General features: G+C 41.9%; 1 protein-coding gene across 1 annotated transcript; it reads left to right on the top strand.

The window, feature by feature from the left end:
* The first annotated feature begins 4803 nt into the window (after positions 1-4803).
* On the top strand, positions 4804-7847 carry LOC124876442 (galactose-specific lectin nattectin-like). The gene is made up of 7 exons (XM_047379618.1): positions 4804-4873; positions 5151-5201; positions 5379-5400; positions 6028-6122; positions 6377-6511; positions 7057-7168; positions 7636-7847. Exons 2-7 carry the CDS (start codon positions 5151-5153, stop codon positions 7701-7703), a joined length of 483 nt encoding a protein of 160 aa, XP_047235574.1. The 5' UTR covers positions 4804-4873; the 3' UTR covers positions 7704-7847.
* Positions 7848-21511: the final 13664 nt, after the last annotated feature.

The following is a 21511-nucleotide window of genomic DNA, read 5'->3' on the forward strand; positions in this document are numbered from 1 at the left end:
CCACAACTTGGTCTGTACCACAGGGTGTTTGGCTCTCCAGACATCCAGTTTGAGAAGTTCAGATTATCATTTTGGTAAAAATCTTTATCTGCCAACATCCACTTCCAGCTGACCACGTCGAAGTACAAACCAATCCAGGCCTGTTGTAAATGGGACTAGTTCAATCATATTCAACGACATGCTTTAAATGGTCACTGGCTCTCAGTGTGTGTAGTTTTGAGCAGTTTGCACCTTTATTTTGGGTAGAAAATTGATATTTTTGCCACCAAACTTGACAGAATCTCCTATGGGCATTTCAATGGGAATTTGTACATAGTGTGCCCCCTTTTTCAAAGTACTGTGCTAATTTTGCAGGATTTTTTATAGATTTGAGTTTTGAGCAGATACAGTTAAGTGTCTACATGAATAGATGTTTGGCTGACTTGTTATACTTAAAATGTTCCCTTGTTTAGACAGAAACTTTACCAAAATCATGTTAAACAAACTGATCAAAGCCAGTTTTAATCTTTTCAGAGACAAAAGCCCTATTCCATTGCTTGTAGAGAGCCCCAGGCGCATTTCGAAACAGATTTACTCAGGTAATTTCACTTTGCTGGGGGTTCATTTTTATGGGTTTTAGGTCTTAGTCTAAGGTAGAACTTTTCAGTTTTGCTAAAGGGATGGCACTGTGTGTAGCAAGGAATTGCACCACCAGCTACAGTAACGGCGGAGTTAAGGGTACAAGTTTATTATTTTTATACCATTAATTTATCACAAAAAGTAGTTTTAAGATGTTTTTAAGCTAGAAAGTACATCTTAAAACTTCCTCTGTGCAGTTGGTTCATAAGCCTTCTTTATATAGTGCTTTGTGAGTTTTTGGAGCAGCAAAGCTCTGCTTACAGAGGGTCTGGGTGCTAAACTAAGATAAGCTAAACGGGCAGTTGGACTGGGACTAACTGCTGCCTGATCTTAGCCAGGCACTCTGGGACTTCCAGCTACCTGCTATCAGTTTGTGGTGACCGAAAGTGAATATAAAGCATTTATTAAGCATGTAGTCAATAACTCCAAGTACCGGAATATAAAATGTAATATTCTTTGCCAGGCCTTTACTCTTAATATTTAGATCAGTTCTCAGATTTCTTATCTGATTTAGTTTCGAAATACTGATTTGATGTTTATTATCTCTGTTCTATCATTCATCACATTTACAAGTTTTGTTACTTCTGGTAGATCAGAATACGGCAGCAGCCTGGGCGCGACAGCCGAGTACTTGTAGTCTAGAGCCATACGCATGCATTTTAAATAGTACGGCCATGAAGTCTTTGGCCACGGGGTGGTGCTGGAGGGAGTCACAAGTGAAGATCGGCCAGATTGAGTCTCCAGACGAACACAGCCTGAGAATTATTTTCAGGCTATTTGTTGTGACTATTTGTCAAAGGAAACAAATCAACCAAACTAAGGACTTAACTCAAATAATCACTGATGAGCACCATGGGTTTGTGGTTTAGGCAGTAGCCTATTATTCAAAAGAGTCCAATATAGAAACAAGAGTATATATTTTCAAAAGGTTATTTCAAGGGAAACAAGGAAAAAAACAATGATAAATGTGGGTTCCACTCGTCCACCCAGTAGTTAAACCCAGCGGTAGGTTCAAAGCAATGAGCCAGAAATCAAGCGCCTTCTCTGGAAGAGGGAGGGAACACTGCTCGGTTGGGTTACAGCTGCCGAAGCGAGCTGGCGCAGAGAAACGGCGAACCTCGTACTCGTACTCCTCGTCTTCCGCTTTATCCGGAACCGGGTCGCGGGGGCAGCAGACTCAGCAGAGACACCCACACATCCTTCTTCCATACTCCTGGAGCACCACCCACAGGGCATCACGAGAGACACATTTGAATGCTTTCTCCAGGTCCACAAAACACATGTGAACCGGTTGGGAAAACTCCCATGAACCCTTGAGTACCCTGTAGAGGGTATAGAGCCGGTCCAGTGTTCCACGGCCGGGACAAAAACCACACTGCTCCTCCTGAAGCCGAGGTTCGGCTATCGGTCGGACTCTCCTCTCCAATACCCTGGCGTAGGCCTTACCAGGGAGGCTGAGGAGTGTGATCCCCCTGTAGTTGGAACACACCCTCCCACCACCCCAGTCTGCCAGTCCAGAGGCACTGTCCCCGACCGCCACGCAATGTTGAAGAGACGTGTCAACCATGACAGCCCTACAACATCCAGAGACTTGAGGTACTCAGGGCGGATCTCATCCACCCCCGAAGCCTTGCCACCGCGGAGCTTTTTAACCACCTCGGTGACTTCAGCCTGGGTGATGAAAGAGTCCGACCCCGAGTCCCCAGCCTCTCTTTCCACCACGGAATGCGTGATGGCAGGATTGAGGAGATCCTCGAAGTACTCCAGGATTGAGGAGATCCTCGAAGTACTCCTCCTTGAACCACCACCTTAACGTGGTGGAGGGGTTTGAGTGCTCAAATGATCCTAGAAGCTATGTTGTCTGGGGCCTAAATGCCCCTGGTAGGGTCTCCTATGGCAAACAGGCTCTAGGTGACTTATGCACAATGCCATTTTCAGTTTTTTATTTGTAAAAACAAAAAAGAAATCATGCATAATTTTTCATATTCTTTCCACTTCACAATTGTATTGCCTCATGCAACCTGCCTCCTAGGGGGGAGACAGACAGAAAGGCAGATATACAAGGAGATGTTAGCAGATTGAGAAGAAATGGCTACAGTTGTGACTTGACCCCAACCCCTTCCATTACTGAAAAGGTTACAAACAAAGACAAAGGTAGTTTGTGGTTGGGGGGTTGTTCTGCACCTGTAGCTAAAATGTTTGATGTTTATCTTTAACTGATGAGCTGTTATGAATGAGAGGCCCACTGGGTATAAAGTCCCAGCATTCTTTTGATGGCGGAATGCATCTTCTAGTGAGTCCTGCAGCTTTTATTGATCATCAAGAGGTAAAGGTCGACTGATTGATCCAGGCTTTTGTCTTTTTGTTTTTTGTGTGTATTTTCAATGTTGTATGAAAGCTATTAGGATTAATGAACGCTTTGCTTCTGGTCTACCTGTAGTTGTAAATATATCTACAAATATATATATTCTAAACCACAGGCCTTGAGCATTGAGCCGAGTTAAATAAAGGGGTCTGGGTTTTGATCCCAGCTGGGATGTTAGCTGAATGTCAGTCTGCATCTCTTCCCGGTCCATTCCAAGGTTTCACAGAGAACTGCAGCTTTTTCATACCGGCAGAAAACATGCATATCAACTCTAAAATACCCTTCAAGAATTTGTTTGGTGGGTTTTGGCCCACCGCAGCCCACTGCTGTAAAAGACGAGCAACCTTTTTAAGGTGTACCCAGGTCTACATCCAACGACACCTCCAGAAAGACTCCAACTCCCTCACAACCCTGCAAGGAGGAAGCAGGTACAGGAATTGATGGACTATGCTTTTGTCCTGTTTAATTCAAACAAAGAGAGAAACAGGTCATTTTCATAACAAATTACTGAACGTTTGTAATAAACTAATCAAAAGCAGTGGAAAATACACAAAGTGTCAATTTTAAGGTTTACATACAAGTAGAGAACTTACAGTAGTTTTTAGATGATGATTTCTTTTCATTAAATTGAAAAAAAAAAAACTTGCAAAACAACAATGCCCGTTTTTCCAAGTAGGACACGTCACCCGGGTCCTGAGACAGCAAAGCAGACCCTGACCTTCACGCCACCACCATGCATGAATAGAGGTATGATGTTCTTTTTCTGAAATGCTATCTTAGTTTTACATCAGATGTAACAAGACTCACGCCTTCCTAGAAGTTTCATTTTTTTCTCATCAGTCCACAGAATATTTTCCAAGAAGTCTTGAGAATCATAAAGATGATTTTGGTAAATGTGAGTTGGGCAATTTTATTCTTTTGGGTCAGCAGTGGTTCTGTCCTGGTTCTGTCCTTGGAACTCTAACACAGAGGCAATTATCGTCCAGTCTCTCTTTCTTATAGTTGAATCATGAACTATGACTCTAACTAACGTGGTTAACCCTGCAGCACTTAGACTTTCTTCTAGGTTGTTCTTGGACCTCCTGGTGATGAGTCTTCATTGTGCGTTTGGCAAAAGTTGGTTGATCAACTGATTCACCACTGTTCCTTGTTTCCTGATTTTGTGGAAGATGGATCTCACTGTGATTCTCTGGACTGATGTTTGTGTGATTATTTGACAAAAAGTGAGAAAGAGCAAATCCAGGAAAAAATCTTTAGAGACTCAAACCCTTTTCCACAGTACAGAATATGACGCAAATTCAAAAAAATAAAGGTGTACAAATTAAACCCATCCCATAATAAACTTGTTGGGAATTCATAGAGACATAAAGACATGAATGGTTCATGATTCCTGCATATAAGCTGACTGCGGCTGGGGGTGGCTGCCAGAATCACGGTCCACATCAAGGCCAAGAACTCTTTGTCAAACAAAACTTTTCATAACAAAACCTTTCACAGAAAATAACACCTGGCTATTTCATCCAGTGTCTGAAGCCCAAACGGCTTTTCCATCCCAACAATTTCAGCCTGAAGCTACCTGCTTGCTGGGCCGGGGGTATAAAGAGATGATACGTGATTTCTCAACAGGAATGAGAAGAAATGGCTTCAGGTGTGACCATTACTCCTCACACAGCCCAACTGCACCCTAACCCTGGCTTCTGGTCAGACAACCTCAACAGGTTAAAATGTTGCAGGGGTGGTCGCATAACATAAAGTCTTTCTCTGACAGATCATCTGTGAATGTCAGGCTCACCTAAAAGTAAACGTATATAAACCCTCCATTCCCTTGTTGAAGGAACACTGCTCCCAGTGAATCCTGCTGCTGCTGCATTAATTAATCATAGCAACAAGGTAAGGTTTGACTTAATAAAACCATAGAAATGTCCACTAATAATTGTATTCATGTCATATATTCTTGTATAATAAGATTTAAACTTCTAGTTCTGATTTTTGGAGAAGTCTAAACATGCAAAAGCTGATTCAATTGTGTTCATATTGATGGGAAAAATGTGCGTTTGGTTCAGCAGCTTTTAAAAAACATCTCAGAAAATCGTCTCCTAGAATTTTTGGGTTCCATCTCAGAGTATTTGGAGAAAACAGTAAATTAATGTTTTCCATCTTCACACAGATGAAATCAGTCCTTCTTTTCACTTTGCTCCTTTGTGGATTTGGGCTTGAAGTAAGTGTGAGTAAAGTCCAACAATAATAGTTTCCTCTCAAAATGATTTTTAATCCAGGTTCTAATTTCATGCTTACAGCTCAAAGATGCTATCATAAGGGAAACAATCACCAGTTGGTTCATTTCTTTTCAATATAAATACATTTTTTTCATGACTCTGTTTTTTTGGATCCACAGGCAAGATGTTCTTCAGATCCAGGTTGGTGCTTTACTGTTTTTGTGGTTGGGTGCTTATATTGTAGTGTTGCAGGTTTTAGGATGAAGAACCTCTTGACAATCTAGCTCTACATGGGGATGCTAGCTGATGTTGAATGTGTGCATCATTCTTTAAGCTATTTGTTAAACTATCAAACAGGAATTTTTGCATTTACAACATAGGAGGTGGTTCCCTGGATCCAGATGTTTGACTTTCTTCCTTCACCAAAAATACAGTATATTATTTTCAGTTCATAGCCTCAGTGCCTCGTGTGGTGGAAAAGACTACAAGAGAAACACCTGGTCATATTAAATTTTAAAAAAGTGTTGTAGATATCTGCAATAGATTGAAGACCTGTCCAGGGTGAACCCTGCCTCCCGCCCCTAGACTGCTGGAGATAGGCACCAGCTCCCCCACGACCCACCATGGAAGAAGCAGTATAAAAAATGACTGAGTGATATCATCATCACAATATTCAGCAATAATATCGCAGTGTCATGATTTCCTGATATGGTGCAACCCTAATTGCATAATTTTGTTACCTCAGGTCTTCATTTTTAGACTGTTTACAGACTGATAATGATACGGCTGTCTTGATTCAAAGCCTGTGAAGTTTCCCTTTTTATGCAGCTGATTTCTGTGCCAGCTGTCTTCCTGGGTTCACTTGGTTTGGGGGCCGCTGTTACTTCTTTGGGAAGCAAAAAGTGGACTGGGCTGACGCTGAGGTATGAAAACAGCTGATTGTCACAGAAATCCATCAGTTTAACAAGTGACAGCTTTCTGACAATTGAAATTAAATTAGCTGCGCTCCCAGAATATTTCAAACACATTTAATATCTTTGTTCTTGTACTGAAATGTGGCTCCTGTCATTTAGTCTACGGGCTGGACACCAGCCTGGATAATCTTTGATAACCTTTGATAATCAATATTTGCCTTTGAGGATGATGATTATAGTACTTGTTATTACATTCATTGCAGAGGGCCTGCAATAATTTCAATGGAAATTTGGTCTCCATCCAAAGACAAGATGAGTTTAACTTCATCAGAGATCTGATCTTCAGAGAGGCAGGATCACACAAATCAACCTGGGTAGGAGCCAACGATGCAGTAAAGGTGAGGACTTAGCTAAACAATCATTAATCTGCACATCTTCAGCTCGCCTTGGTGATCAGCTGAAAGAGAACACCCAGTATGGGGAGGGCAAATTTGAACTCTGATCCACCTCTGGAGGTAGTCACAGACCTGACGAGGCCATGCTGTTAAAAGGCCAGTATGACATATTGAGGATTCTCTGCTCTAAGCCGAGACATGTGCTGTTCAGCAGAATTTACTCCAGATCGTTCTGGAAGCAGCAAACATATTTGAACATCAAGAAGGAGGGTCATGGAACAGATCTCAGGCAGATATTATGAGGTTCAAGGGAAATGCTCCACACAAAGAGTTTGTTTCTGCAGGTCTTTTCAAAATGTTCTTGTAGAACCACAGCTTTAGTCAAAACAAACTCTTATTTCCAAATGTAGCAGCCCAGGTTCTTCAAAGAATGTGAATTGAATGATGTTGCTAAGTTGTTCTACTTGGAAAGAGGTCTTAGCAGAACTGGGTCTGCAGCATCTGGATCTAAAGAAAGGAAACTAACTTTTAAAATCATACATTTTCAGGAAGGTGTATGGATGTGGAGCGATGGGTCAAAGTTCACCTTCAGTGCCTGGGGCAAAGGGGAGCCAAACAACAAAGGAGGGAAAGAGAACTGCATGGCAATCAATTTGCGTGGTAAAAAGGATGAATGCTTAATATTTAGCTGTTTAAATGTGTTATGTTGCAAATCATCACTATCAGACAGAAACCTTGTATTTCAAGCAGAACTGTTCAGGAAATGAAAAAGGTGTTTGAAATGCAAACTTTTTAGTTAAATACATATGACCAATATTATACCTTTTAATAGATATTTATTAATAAAACCAAAGATGTGAAGGGAAGTCATTTCTGTTGATTTTCACTAAAAGAACAAAAATGGAGATAAAAATTGAGATTCCAGGTTTTTTCCTTGCAGCAGTGATTTCCTGAATGAGCTTAACTTTATTTTATCTAAGATGAGATGTTTGGTCTCTTCATGAAGGTATTTGGGTTTAGACCTGAAGACTGTTTGTGTTTAGTTGTTTTGCCATTTTTCATTGATGTCTGACAGGAAAAATGATTGAACGTGTTAAATGACCTCAGTTTAAATCTGTTTTGAACAGGTAGAGATAATATCAACGATGCCAGATGTGACATCAAAAAGTCTTTTGTCTGTGCCAAAGACCCGTAGCGGTTCTCCTGGTTGGACCCGTAGCGGTTCTCCTGGTTGGACCCGTAGCGGTTCTCCTGGTTGGACCCGTAACAATTCTCCTGGTTGGACAGAACTTGATTTGCATCACAAAGTAAAGTCTCGATGACATCACTTCTGGGAGATATTGAGACAAATATAATGTAATTTGAATTAAAAAAAATATATTCACATCTGTCTAAACTCCTTTTTATATATTTTACATACTTTACTGTCTATTAAACTTACAGGAGATTGAACATTTTCCTTCAGTTTCCAGCAAGAAAAGGCAAACCAATAAATTATTAGATGCACAAAGCACATGGCATACTTATTTTACCTGCATATCAACACATATTCAAAATAGTTTAAATCACATTTTTATTTGATGTCATAATTACACTGGCACCTAGCATCGTTACCTGAGTCCCGCCCCTGGCTAGCAGCTGAAGTGGAGCTCCACCCACTTGATTTTCAGGAGAGGATCGCGTCTCGCTGGTTGGTTTTACCTCACATGTTCTTTACAATGGCTGCCCTCAAAGGCAGATGTTCTGTTGTTGGCTGCAAGGACCCATGTGTCCATGCATGTTCTCCCGCTGTCAGATAACAGAGATTCATAGCTTTGTTTTATTTTGGAGGGCAATGTTCCAGTCACATTGCCAAAGACAGTACTAGTTTGCGGGAATCACTCAGAACTCACATCAGTACACGTCACGATTTGCAAAATTCCTACATTGCCCACACTTTCTGACATGTCGTCATCGGACGGGGAAGCAGAACTAATTCCAGATACAGCTAATGTGCATAAAGGTGACAGAGCCCTAAAACAGCTCATTCTGAAAGGAGCTCAAAAAGGGGTAATTGAGTACATGAAATCTCATCTGAAAATGATTTTGTGTGAAAAATGTAATTAACATGTTTTGTATAGGCCACGGACCTGTCCCAAATATTTAAAAGGAAGTTTAATAGATCCCCTTTAAATGTTAAACCTAAAAGTAAAAAAATGCAAATTTAAAATTTTATATGAAAATGCTAAATGTAAAGAATAAATGTACTGCTCTAAACTTTTAAACATTTAGATACACATCCAATATCTGGAGAGAAGAAAGCCAGAAGTACCAAAATTAAAACGATTCATCCATATATGGTCTTCAGCTGGTGGTAAGATGACCTGCCTTCAAACAGGTGTTTATTTATCTTTTCCAGGATTTAAGTGACCAGAACCACAGTGAGATACAGCATCTTTCTACAGTCATATTCAATAAATAAGAAAAAAAAGTTCTGATGAGACTCGTTTGTTAGATTAGAAGAACCTTTCAAATATAATAACCTTTAAGCCAGTATTCAACATACTTAGCCCACATTTCTGTATTAAAAATTTTTTATTTATTGATCTGATACAATATTCTAATCTTACATGTTACTATAATATGCTGCAAACAGAAAATGATCAAAATAACAGAAATAAAGTCTTGAAAACAGTCTATGTGGAAATAGTCTATAAAATGTTTCACCAAGTGAACTAGGTTACTGAAATAAATGTAATTTTCACTAATATTTTAATTTATTGTATATTACAGCAAATTGAAAGATGTGAACATTGTATCTGCCTAACTCACTTTTATTTACAAGTCTTTTTATTTACAGTGAAGACTGCGGTTGGTCTTCAGCATCTGATGATGTTAAATCATTAGAAGAAGATTAAATTCACTCAGTTTATGCGATCCGTGGTACATTATATGTTATTATTTACACATCCATGTTTTAAGCAGTTAGTGGTCCTTCTGATAGGTCGTCTCTGACCTCAAACCTTAGCCAACACTTCGTTCTCAGTTTAGGAGTAAAACTCCTCCCACGTCTTCTTGTTATCACCTCCTTCCAGGTGATCTGCCCTCTGACTGGTAAAGTTTGCATAGGTTTCATCTTAAATTAAAAATCAATATTTAATAATGACATTAACCTGACAGATTTTGCTGTGCTTTTATGATTCTGCTTTAAGGTTATCAACCTATAAAATATCCTGTGTAAGAAAGCAGATAAAGAGACAAAAGTCCAGCGTCCAGCGTCAATTTGGACAGATGAATACAGAGCAAACTGAGAGAGAGTTTTCCCCAGAGATGGCTGATAGATGAAAAAATTTTTTTACCATTAATAATTCACAGATCCCACTTAGATCTAGATAAGACTGATTAGACCACCTCTCTCAGCACCCTGCTTTCTCCAGATCTACGGAAACATGATGCAGTTCCCTCTGACCTTTTCTGTACTTCTATCTCTATTTCTACTTCTATCAACATCCTCAAAGCAAATATTGCATCTGTAGAACTTTTTCTTGACATGAAACCTTACTCCTAAAGACGCTCACTTCTTACCTCAGTATAGCTTTGACTATTCTTTCCCAAAATCTCATTGCATGACTCATCAACTTTAGTTCCTCTGTAGTTGCAAAACTCTGCATATCTCCCTTGTTCTTGAAAATTGGTACCAGCACACTTCTTCTCTATTCCTCAGGCATCTTCTCACTCTTTAAGATCTCACAGAGGGGTGTGGTGTCGGCCGGTTAGCCTGGCTGAACTGTACGACAAAGGCACGAGCTACCCGAGCTACCCTGGCTGAGGTGCGCCGATGCCTTCTTCTCCAGGCCGTGGGGGAAAATCTGCTTCAATTAGGGCTGCTTCTGGAGGCCTCAGAAGAAAAGTCAAGTCTTGTCTTATTACACCCTTTTTATGAAGGAATGACAGGTACTTGAACAGCAAAACCATTAATAAACGTTTGGATCCAGGTTGAAGAGTTATGTTGGCTCACCGGCACGGAGACATGCGCACATTATGTCCCTCTGTCTGGTTTCCTTAAGAACCGTGTGGTAGAGGCCACCATGTTGGAACACGGTATTTTTGTTCAAACAGTGATGTCACGGGGAGTCAGCTATGACTCCTCCTCTTCCTGGTTAGAGTGACACTGAAAGGTGTAGAAAAGTTCATACAGGCCTTCGATTATGTATAGTTCAGAGACCATGTTCATCCATTTTTCACTTCATGACCTGGGTCCCAGCAGGAGACTGGTTAACATAGCACAAGTAGACTGAATGAATCTTGTAAGGTGCTAGGTCCTAAAACCTGGTTACCATTGTGTTAAAATAGGATCAAATTAACTAACTGTGTGGTGAAGTTTTGAAGTAAATGCTTAAAAACCATTGAAAGGTGTGTGAGAATGGTGGATAGTTTGAAGATTATCACAACTGAAAGACTGGGTGTGTCAGGATACCTGATTGGAGTGGACCTCAGAATGCAGATGGACAGGAAGCAGCGTGGTGTGGTGAGTAGAAAGTAATTTAATAAAAGAACTCAAAGCAAAGCCTACAATTTAGATTACACATGAACAGGCTGGCAGATAGCCTTGGACAGCTTCGGTGTGACAACAGATGAGCACATGAGTGTAATGTTTCCTTGCGGATGAACAGCAGGCAAATTCCCTGGACCTCTTCTCTTATCTGTCGGAGAAAACGCTGCACTGTCCTGCGGGCCTGCTTATGCCACAGTCAGCTTACATCGGTTCCAGTCTGGGGATTCCGTTCCCGAGGAAAGGTCCCCTTAGTCGTCGTTCCTCTTCTCCTTTCCTCTGTCCAGCAGCAAAACCGACGTGTTCCTCCTGGCGTAAGAAGCGCTGCCGTGGAGCGGCTTCCTGTTTCTCAGCCGGCAAGGAGGTGTTAGGATTATCATTATTGATTAATTAATATTTATCCAGAATTATAATTAAAAATCATAATTTGAGAAAATCATTTTCTTAACCAAAAATCCTCATTTATGAATTGAGACCAGAGATGTCTTCTGGTGTTGTAATTGTGGCTCATCGCCTTTGATAATTACAACCATTAAATACTCAGTAATAATTGATAACTGTTACCAGAGATGTCACTGTTTAATCAACCGTTTCGGCCGGAACGTGGGGAACTTTAACCTTATTTTGACTGTGTGATGGAAATTCTTGCAGTAAGCATTCCACAGTGTATGACCTTTGGGTTACCTTACTCCTATGAACATATGTGTTATTGGAGGAAGCTGTAAAAGCCATTATCAGAAGTTCAATGGTTAAGGCCCATTTGTTAGGGTGATGCCTTCGGGAGAGTAGATGGTTGTTCCTAGGTAACCTTGTCACCTCTGAACACGAGAAGGGTCTGGGGTCATAAAACACAGACTCTTTGAAGTTGAGATAACACTGTCATGTTCTGGTATAAATACTGTGTGTAAATGTTGTTCGGGGCTCTGTTCATCTGAATTGCTCGGTGACAGAGTCATTCAAACGCTGAATGCCTTTGAATAAAACTTATAAAGACAAAGTCCGGATTTTCTCTTGTTATGAGTCAACTTCTACCCACTTTGATAAGAAAATTCCACAACAATTTTAGCGTCACGAACAGGATCTAACGTGCCAGAGGAGACCGCAGGACGGGGACACGGACACCTGGCCAGCCTGGAGACGTTGTCCTCAGTCCACCTCCATTTTACGGAGGGGAGTTCTGGTGCCCGCCTGCGGCTTCTGGCCGATTGGATCCGAACTATTTGTCTTCAAATATACAGGTCCTTCTCAAAATATTAGCATATTGTGATAAAGTTCATTATTTTCCATAATGTCATGATGAAAATGTAACATTCATATATTTTAGATTCATTGCACACTAACTGAAATATTTCAGGTCTTTTATTGTCTTAATACGGATGATTTTGGCATACAGCTCATGAAAACCCAAAATTCCTATCTCACAAAATTAGCATATCATTAAAAGGGCCTCTAAACGAGCTATGAACCTAATCATCTGAGTCAACGAGTTAACTCTAAACACCTGCAAAAGATTCCTGAGGCCTTTAAAACTCCCAGCCTGGTTCATCACTCAAAACCCCAATCATGGGTAAGACTGCCGACCTGACTGCTGTCCAGAAGGCCACTATTGACACCCTCAAGCAAGAGGGTAAGACACAGAAAGAAATTTCTGAACGAATAGGCTGTTCCCAGAGTGCTGTATCAAGGCACCTCAGTGGGAAGTCTGTGGGAAGGAAAAAGTGTGGCAGAAAACGCTGCACAACGAGAAGAGGTGACCGGACCCTGAGGAAGATTGTGGAGAAGGGCCGATTCCAGACCTTGCGGGACCTGCGGAAGCAGTGGACTGAGTCTGGAGTAGAAACATCCAGAGCCACCGTGCACAGGCGTGTGCAGGAAATGGGCTACAGGTGCCGCATTCCCCAGGTCAAGCCACTTTTGAACCAGAAACAGCGGCAGAAGCGCCTGACCTGGACTACAGAGAAGCAGCACTGGACTGTTGCTCAGTGGTCCAAAGTACTTTTTTCGGATGAAAGCAAAATCTGCATGTCATTCGGAAACCAAGGTGCCAGAGTCTGGAGGAAGACTGGGGAGAAGGAAATGCCAAAATGCCAGAAGTCCAGTGTCAAGTACCCACAGTCAGTGATGGTCTGGGGTGCCATGTCAGCTGCTGGTGTTGGTCCACTGTGTTTTATCAAGGGCAGGGTCAATGCAGCTAGCTATCAGGAGATTTTGGAGCACTTAATGCTTCCATCTGCTGAAAAGCTTTATGGAGATGAAGATTTCATTTTTCAGCACGACCTGGCACCTGCTCACAGTGCCAAAACCACTGGTAAATGGTTTACTGACCATGGTATCACTGTGCTCAATTGGCCTGCCAACTCTCCTGACCTGAACCCCATAGAGAATCTGTGGGATATTGTGAAGAGAACGTTGAGAGACTCAAGACCCAACACTCTGGATGAGCTAAAGGCCGCTATCGAAGCATCCTGGGCCTCCATAAGACCTCAGCAGTGCCACAGGTGGATTGCCTCCATGCCATGCCGCATTGAAGCAGTCATTTCTGCCAAAGGATTCCCAACCAAGTATTGAGTGCATAACTGTACATGATTATTTGAAGGTTGACGTTTTTTGTATTAAAAACACTTTTCTTTTATTGGTCGGATGAAATATGCTAATTTTGTGAGATAGGAATTTTGGGTTTTCATGAGCTGTATGCCAAAATCATCCGTATTAAGACAATAAAAGACCTGAAATATTTCAGTTAGTGTGCAATGAATCTAAAATATATGAATGTTAAATTTTCATCATGACATTATGGAAAATAATGAACTTTATCACAATATGCTAATATTTTGAGAAGGACCTGTATCTGGGTGAGAAGTTGCTCTGTATGATATAATGTATATTATTATTTTTATTACACATTATCCATCATCTCCTAACTAATTAATTAGGTTCCGGAGTTGCGAGTTGGAGGACATCAGCTGAGGGCCCAGTTACCCTGCAAAGGAATTGCAGGGAGGTTCTCATTGGTAACAATGGGATAAAGCAGAACACAGGGTTTTGCGGGTGGTTTTTAGCAATTTTCTACACCTCATAAAGGAGAAAAGCCAGACGGCAGATGTGCCGCTGAACGGGTAAAAAGAAAAAATGGGTTCAGGAACCTCAAAGGCATCAGGGGTGTCTCTTTCCCCAGACGCTGCGATTTATAAAATAATGAAAGAAAAAGGTGGGGATGATTGTGTTAAATGTGCTTTAATTTGGGAGGACAAGTTTGGTTTTCCACAAGGTGGAAGTTTGAGTGTAAATCAGTTGAATAAAATAAAACAGTTGATGGATGGTGATTGGGAGAAAATAAAAAATAAAAAAAGGATTAAAACACAAGATTTAGATCAGAGAGAAAAATGGGTAAAATGTTGGAATGATTTGATTACGGAGGCTATGCGTAGGGAAAGAAAATCCGAATTGAAACAGATGGCAGGGGGAAAAGATTTGTCCGGGGACGTGGGAAACAGGTATGTCAATGCTGGTCAGGCCGTTGAAGACCCCACGTTTCCACCTCCATATAGACCTAGTGATGCTTCACCCTCCTGTCTATATCCATCTTTACAGACGGAGTTGTGGGCCCTCCAGATGGCAGACCTCGATCTAGACTCCCGTCCTCCTCCAGCAGCAGGCCAACCAGCAGCGGGCCAACCAGCAAATCTGCCCGCAAGTCAGCCAGGACAACTCGCCAGTCCGCTTCAGCATCAGCCCGTGAGTCAACTCACACATCCACCTGCAGTGCAGGCTGACCTCACCGAGCACAGCGGAGCGGAAGGTGTGATTATGCACCAGCCTACAGATGAGCAGCGACCGGGATCATCAAAAGACCAGAAAATACCTTTCCTCTCCTCTCCTGGTAGCTTTCATGAGTTTACATGGTAACGGAGTGGAAGACACCGAGGAGAAGATAAAAAAGAGGAAGGAGAGTATCAATGCCCTATGTTGGAAGTAGCCGGAACAAATGAGCCTCAGTTGGTGTTTCGACCGTGGACTGCAGCAGACATCCAAGCCAGTGCCGCGTTACTTCCGGATCCCGTAGAAGACGGAAGAAAGTTTGCTACGGAATTTAAAGCTTTATGTCATGAAATGAGACCTACCGGCACAGAAATTCGCCGGCTCCTGGCAGCAAAAATCAAACCTGGAGAGTTAGTTGGTCTGAGATTGCCAGATCCTGCAGTGCGCCTTGGAGAGACAACTGGAGGTGAAAATGGTGATTTAAATCATCGTAATGGACCATGGTATAATGCCATAGAACATTTGTGCACTGACTTGATCACAAAAGTTCCACAGAGGAGTGATTGTGCCGTGCTACAACAAGTCAAACAACGTCCTGATGAGACTGTCGCTGATTTTCTTTACCGGATGGAAGAAGCGTTCAATAACCATTCAGGTATGGAGCGCCCCGCTGACTTTACTGTTTTGGGCCCTTGCGAAAAGATGCTGTGTGGATATATTATGAAAGGACTTCTCCCTGAGATCGCAGCACAAACTAAGACTCTTTATGTTGGTTGGAGACATGGGGTGCGTTTTGAGGAGCTGAAAAGACATGCTTTACACAGCGATGATGTTATCAACGACAAGAAGAAGAAAAAAGCGGACAAAAGAGAAACTGATTTGCATAACGCTGCCCTAACCCTGTATTACAGCACAAATCAACGTGGTTCTTTTCCACGAGGACGAGGCCGGGGACGCCGGGGCAGAGGTCGGGGAAGGGGACAGTGGTCCCGCTCCGATGCTTACCATAACTGTGGAAAGTTGGGACACTGGAGGAATGAATGTCCAGAGAAACTGCAGCGGCCGGACACCGGTAACTGACGGGGGGAGGACGGGACCCTGGATCTGGCTGTCACTTGCATTGAGGAGGGGTCTCTTAAGGAGCGTGAGGTTTCACAAACACACACACAGTTGCATGAAAATACTGATTCACATAGGTTGCTTACAGAAGCCATAATACACTTAGAAGGTGCCTCCGTAGTTTTACCAGGCACGTATCTCCATACACAGAACCCTGCTTTTAAAAGAATGCTTATGTTTTCTATGATGGTGATGGATGAAGAAATTTCTTTTGTTGTAGATTCAGGAGCGACACACTCTGTTTTATCAGCTAAATGTATCAAAGAGCAGCCAAAACTCAGTGGTCGATATGTTCATTCTGTCTCTGCTTCAGGTGAAACAGTTAGGGAAAGTTTTTCTGTTCCTCTAAAGTGTTGCACTCCACAGGGAGTGCAGTTAAAACACTCTTTTTTGGTGTCTCCTTTGTGTCCTTTAAATTTGATGGGTAGAGATTTGATGTGCAGATTAAATATTGCTATTATTTCAAACCCTGATGGACTGACAATTCACACTCAGAAGGACTTTGACTATGACTATACTGCAGTACATTGGGCCCCAGATCAACCCTTATATGCATATCAGTTGAAGCTTCCAGTTGGTCCTGTACCTCAACATTTTGTCACATTGGCAGTAAATGCTGTGATACCTGATAGTGAGATAATGAGTGCAGATGATCTGCATTGTACTTCACATGTATCTGAAGGACCTGATTTTGATTATGAGGACAGTTGGTACAAAATTACAAATGAGAGAGTGCACCTCTCTGACATGTACTGGAATGATCACACAGCAGCTTTATCTGTGACTTTAACCTCTGAACAGCTGCATTTTTTTCAAGTTTCTGGTTCGGTGCCGCATGTATCATTGGCCAAGTCTGAAAATATGGAATGGATGGATGTGAGGTTTTTTGTTAGACGTTGTCTCCTTGCCACAGATTGGAGGGAGACAGATGTCTCATATGTGTTTGTGTCTCCTTCTCAAAATGCTTTTAAAAGACATTGTCCCACTGTTGTTTCCTGTAATCGTACAGTGCAACTGATTTCACATTCACATCTGTTTTTAGCTACTGCTTCTTCTGCGGATGCAGATCTTGAAGAGCTGCCTGATTCATTGTGGGCTGCTCACAAATATGATGTTGGTCTTATTACAGATTGTGAGCCAGTTGTTGTTACTCCTAAATCAAACTACAGGCCATGTCAGAAACAATACTTATTGAAAAAGGAAGCTTTGGAGGGAATTCGTCCTGTTTTTGATTCCCTCCTTAAAGCTGGGGTAATTGTACCCTGTCCAAATTCACCTGTGAGAACACCGTTGTTCCCTGTGAAAGACATTAGGCCCCCTGGAGAGCCTGACGAATGGAGATTTGTCATGGACCTTCAGGCTGTCAACCAGTCTGTTGTGGCCCGTTCACCATCAGTTCCGAACCCTTCTACGATTCTGTCACAAATTCCCCCAGAAGCTAAATATTTTTCAGTGATAGACCTGGCAAATGCATTTTTTTCTGTCCCTGTACACAAGGACAGTCAGTATTGGTTTGCTTTTGAGTTTGATGGAGAGCCATATTGTTTTATTCGTCTTTGTCAGGGCTACACAGAGAGTCCAACTATTTTTAACACAGCTCTGAAGGACTCTTTGGCTGATTTGACTCTGTCTCCTGGAACTGTCCTTACACAGTATGTTGATGATTTATTATTATTAGCAGGATCAGCGGATCAGTGTAGGAAAGACACCTTAAAACTGCTTCAACATCTTCATAAAAAGGGTCACAAAGTTTCAAAATCTAAAATGCAGTTTGTACAGGAAGAAGTGACATTTCTTGGTCATGTTCTCTCACATAAAAGCAGAAAACTGTCCCCTCAGCACATTGAAGCAGTTCTGAAAATCCCAAAACCTGTCACCAAGAAACAAATGATGTCATTTTTGGGTATGACAGGTTATTGCAGAGCTCACATTCTGAATTACTCTGAGCTGGAAGCGCCTTTGGCCAGTTTAATATATGGGCGGAGCTTGGCAGCTGCAGACAAAATTAAATGGACAGATGAGGCAGAACTGGCTTTCAATGATTTAAAAACAGCCCTGTCTTCTGCGCCTGCATTGATTTTACCAAACTCTGACAAGCCATTGATTCAAATGGTAGATGAAAAGTCTGGTTTCATGTCATCTGTGTTGTTGCAATCCCATGGTGATAAATTGCGACCTGTGGCTTATTATTCCAGTAAGCTTGATCCAGTTGCAGCTGGGCTGCCTGGTTGTTTGCGAGCTATTGCTGCAGCTGAGAAAGCAGTGTTAGCATCACGTGACATTTTTGGATATAATCCACTGACAGTTTTTGTTCCACATTCTGTTTCTATCATCCTCCTGGAACAAAAGACGTCTCATCTATCAGCAGCAAGGTGGTTGAGGTATTCTTCAATATTATTGGACATGCCCAACATTACAATTAAACGTTGTAACACTTTAAACCCAGCCACACTACTGCCTACTGAGGAGGATGGTGAAAGTCATGACTGCACAGCTGTCTTAAATGTTGTTTGTACCCCTCGTCCTGACTTGCAAGACACCCCTTTGACTAACCCTGATCTTATCTTGTATATAGATGGGTCTTCCTCCCGTTCTGCAGTAGGTCTGAACCAAGTAGGGTTTGCAGTGTGCTCTGACTCAGCTGTTTTGAGCTTAGGTCCTTTGTCAGCGCATTACTAAGCTCAAACAGCTGAATTAATTGCTTTGACTGAAGCTTGCAAGTTGGCAAAAGGAAAGACTGTGACTATTTACAGACTCAAGATATTGTTTCGGAGTGGTGCATGATTTCGGGGCCTTGTGGAAACATCGCTCCTTTTTGAAATCAGATGGAAAACCTATCTTGAATGCTAAACAAGTGTCTGATCTTTTGGATGCTATTTTGTTACCCGCACGTTTGGCTGTGGTTAAGTGTGCTGCGCACACAGGACAGTCTGATTATGTTTCTAGGAGTAATGCAGCCGCGGACTCGGCAACAAAAACCGCAGCTTTGAGGCCTTTCTCCTCAGATGAATCTTTTCTTTCTCTGACTGATCCGCAAGCTGTCACTGTTCCTGAAATGCAATCTTTTGCTACTTCACAGGAAAAAGAAAAATGGCGAAGAGCTGGTTGTATCTTTAACAGCAGTTCTGGCTGGCATGTTTCTGATGGTAGACCATGCCTGCCTAAAATTGTTTTTCCCCTGGTTTGCTAAATGGACGCATGGATTGGATCATGTGTCCAAAGGGGGAATGCTGGATATGGTTAAAAAATATTGGTATACAAATGGGTTTTCAGTGGTAGCTGAAAATGATTGTAAAAGATGTTTGATCTGTGCTTCTCACAACCCCTCCAGGGTTCCTGCACAATCACAGGCGGCACATCCACCTCCACGGTTCCCATTTCAGCATTTGATGATGGATTTCATTGAGTTGACACCTGCTGAAGGGAAGAAATATTGTTTGGTGGTCGTGGACATGTTTTCTAAATATGTTGAAGCGTTTCCAACGAAACATGCAGACAGCAGTGCTGTAGCAAAGTCTTTGTTGACAGAGATTCTTCCCCGTTGGGGGATCCAGGAGGTGATTTCCAGTGATAACGGGACACATTTTGTTAACAAAGCTTTGCAAGAAATTAGTAAGCTTCTTGGTTTCCAGTTGAAGACACATTGTGCTTACCACCCACAATCAGGTGGAGCAGTAGAACGAGAAAATGGAACAATAAAAAGTAAGTTAACTAAATGCTGTGAAGAAACAGGTTTGTCCTGGCCAAAAGTTCTCCCTCTGGTTCTTATGTATATGCGAATGAGGAATAGATCCAGAGCTAATTTGAGTCCTTTTGAAATCCTTTTTGGGAGACCTGCAAATACAGGGGGAAGATCGAGTACTAACCTAAGTACACTAACAACTGCTCATTTTGAACATTCCATGTTGGAATATTGTAAGGTTCTGTCACGTTCTCTCTCTCTCTCCCATCAGACGGTGAAAGCTGCCATACCCCCAGTAGCTGACAGACCCCTGCACCAGTTCCAGCCAGGACAGTGGGTGCTGATTAGAGATACCAGGAGACGTCACTGGAGAGACAAGCGGTGGAGAGGTCCGTTTCAAATTCTGCTGGTGACTCACACTGCCGTAAAGGTCCAGGAACGTGACACCTGGGTCCATTTTATGCACTGCAAGGTGTTTATTGGGACACCACCCGAGCAGCATCCTGGTTCTGAACCTCCTACCTAGAGGAGCTTCCAACGACCGCCCACCTGTACCAGACTGGTAACAGGGCAGCTTGAAGCGCAGAAGCCACTCAGGAGAGGCAGCAGGAATTTTTTTTTTTTTTTTTAAGTTGTTTATAATTTGTTTTATTTGAGAAAAAACTGTTTGCTTTCAGTACCAGAAGAAAGGACATTCCACTTCAAGGTCACGATGCAGTTAAATGGAAGATGGTCTGTTCTGATGCTAATGATTGGTATTTCAAGTATTTTTATAACTCTTGTGTTAATTTGGGAAAAGGTACAGCAAAGACATTGTGCGGCTAAACTGAGGAATTGTGCTAATAATACTCATCAGCGGATTCGAAGAGAGATTCATCACTTTTCTGACTACTATGATCATGCTGATAATGTCTGGTGGCAACTGATGCATCAAACCATTAGGAAGATGAGAAATGATAGTTGCTATGTTTGTTGTTTGATTCCACGTGCTATTAATGATCAATCATTTTTGGTACCAGTTCCTATTGATACTGCTTATACTCTAGCTACTTTCTTTCCAGATAACCGGTTGGTGGAGGTCATTTTTCCTTGGGTGAGGAATTATACTGTACGGGAAAGCAGAAATGTTAGTAAATTTTCTAGTGAGACTAATTTAACGTGTGCGTCTACAGGAACTCTTTATAGAATTTGGGGTAATAGAAATCCGATTAAAGATCCAGATATTTGTATTGCTCAGGAGGAAAGCACACCTTATTTCCTTGGAAAGACGGAGGGTTGTAAAACTATTATACCAGTTTCATGTGCCTTGACCCACAGTAATACATCTGGACCATGTCCTATCAGAACTGAACCTTATACTATTTCAGAATCTTTGGCTCCAGATCCTTTTGTGTTAACTCTTAATCTTACAGCCTTACCGAATGGAAGTCAATTGTATGACCAGGCAGGTAAATTAACCAGGGTTCTTGTTACTTTTCCTAGTAGAGATGGGTTCTCGTGTCCTAAGAACATGGTTTGGATGTGTGGAAACAGATCATATCTGTATCTGCCTGCTAATTGGTCTGGAGTATGTTATCTAGCTCACTTACTACCTACAGTCACTACTTATGATTCAATCAGCCCATTATTAGAGAGGAAGACAATGCTCAAACGGCAAAAGAGAGCTAGGATCCCACATTGGAAAGGGATTTTGGGTACAACTTTTCCTAGTTATGGTGCTGCTAACGCCGCCCATAGGATTAATGAGTTGTCAGTTGAGTTAGAAAATCTTACTGCTTTATCTGAGGAAGGTTTCACTGTTCTAACTACGGAGCAGCAGGCTATAAGAACTATTAGTTTGCAAAATAGAATGGCTTTGGATTATCTGTTAGCTGAGAGGGGTGGTGTTTGTCATTTAATTGGGGAACAAAGT

This window comes from Girardinichthys multiradiatus, chromosome 1 (genome assembly GCF_021462225.1).
Source record: "Girardinichthys multiradiatus isolate DD_20200921_A chromosome 1, DD_fGirMul_XY1, whole genome shotgun sequence".
In the NCBI taxonomy this organism is placed as follows: Eukaryota; Metazoa; Chordata; class Actinopteri; order Cyprinodontiformes; family Goodeidae; genus Girardinichthys; species Girardinichthys multiradiatus.

Bases quoted from the DNA above. Each gene is read 5' to 3' on its own strand.
- LOC124876442 (XM_047379618.1), top strand. From the start codon at position 5,151: ATGAAATCAGTCCTTCTTTTCACTTTGCTCCTTTGTGGATTTGGGCTT. The intron at 6,123-6,376 runs GTATGAAAACAG...CATTCATTGCAG, and splicing joins TGGACTGGGCTGACGCTGAG to AGGGCCTGCAATAATTTCAA. The intron at 7,169-7,635 runs GTAAAAAGGATG...TGTTTTGAACAG, and splicing joins CATGGCAATCAATTTGCGTG to GTAGAGATAATATCAACGAT.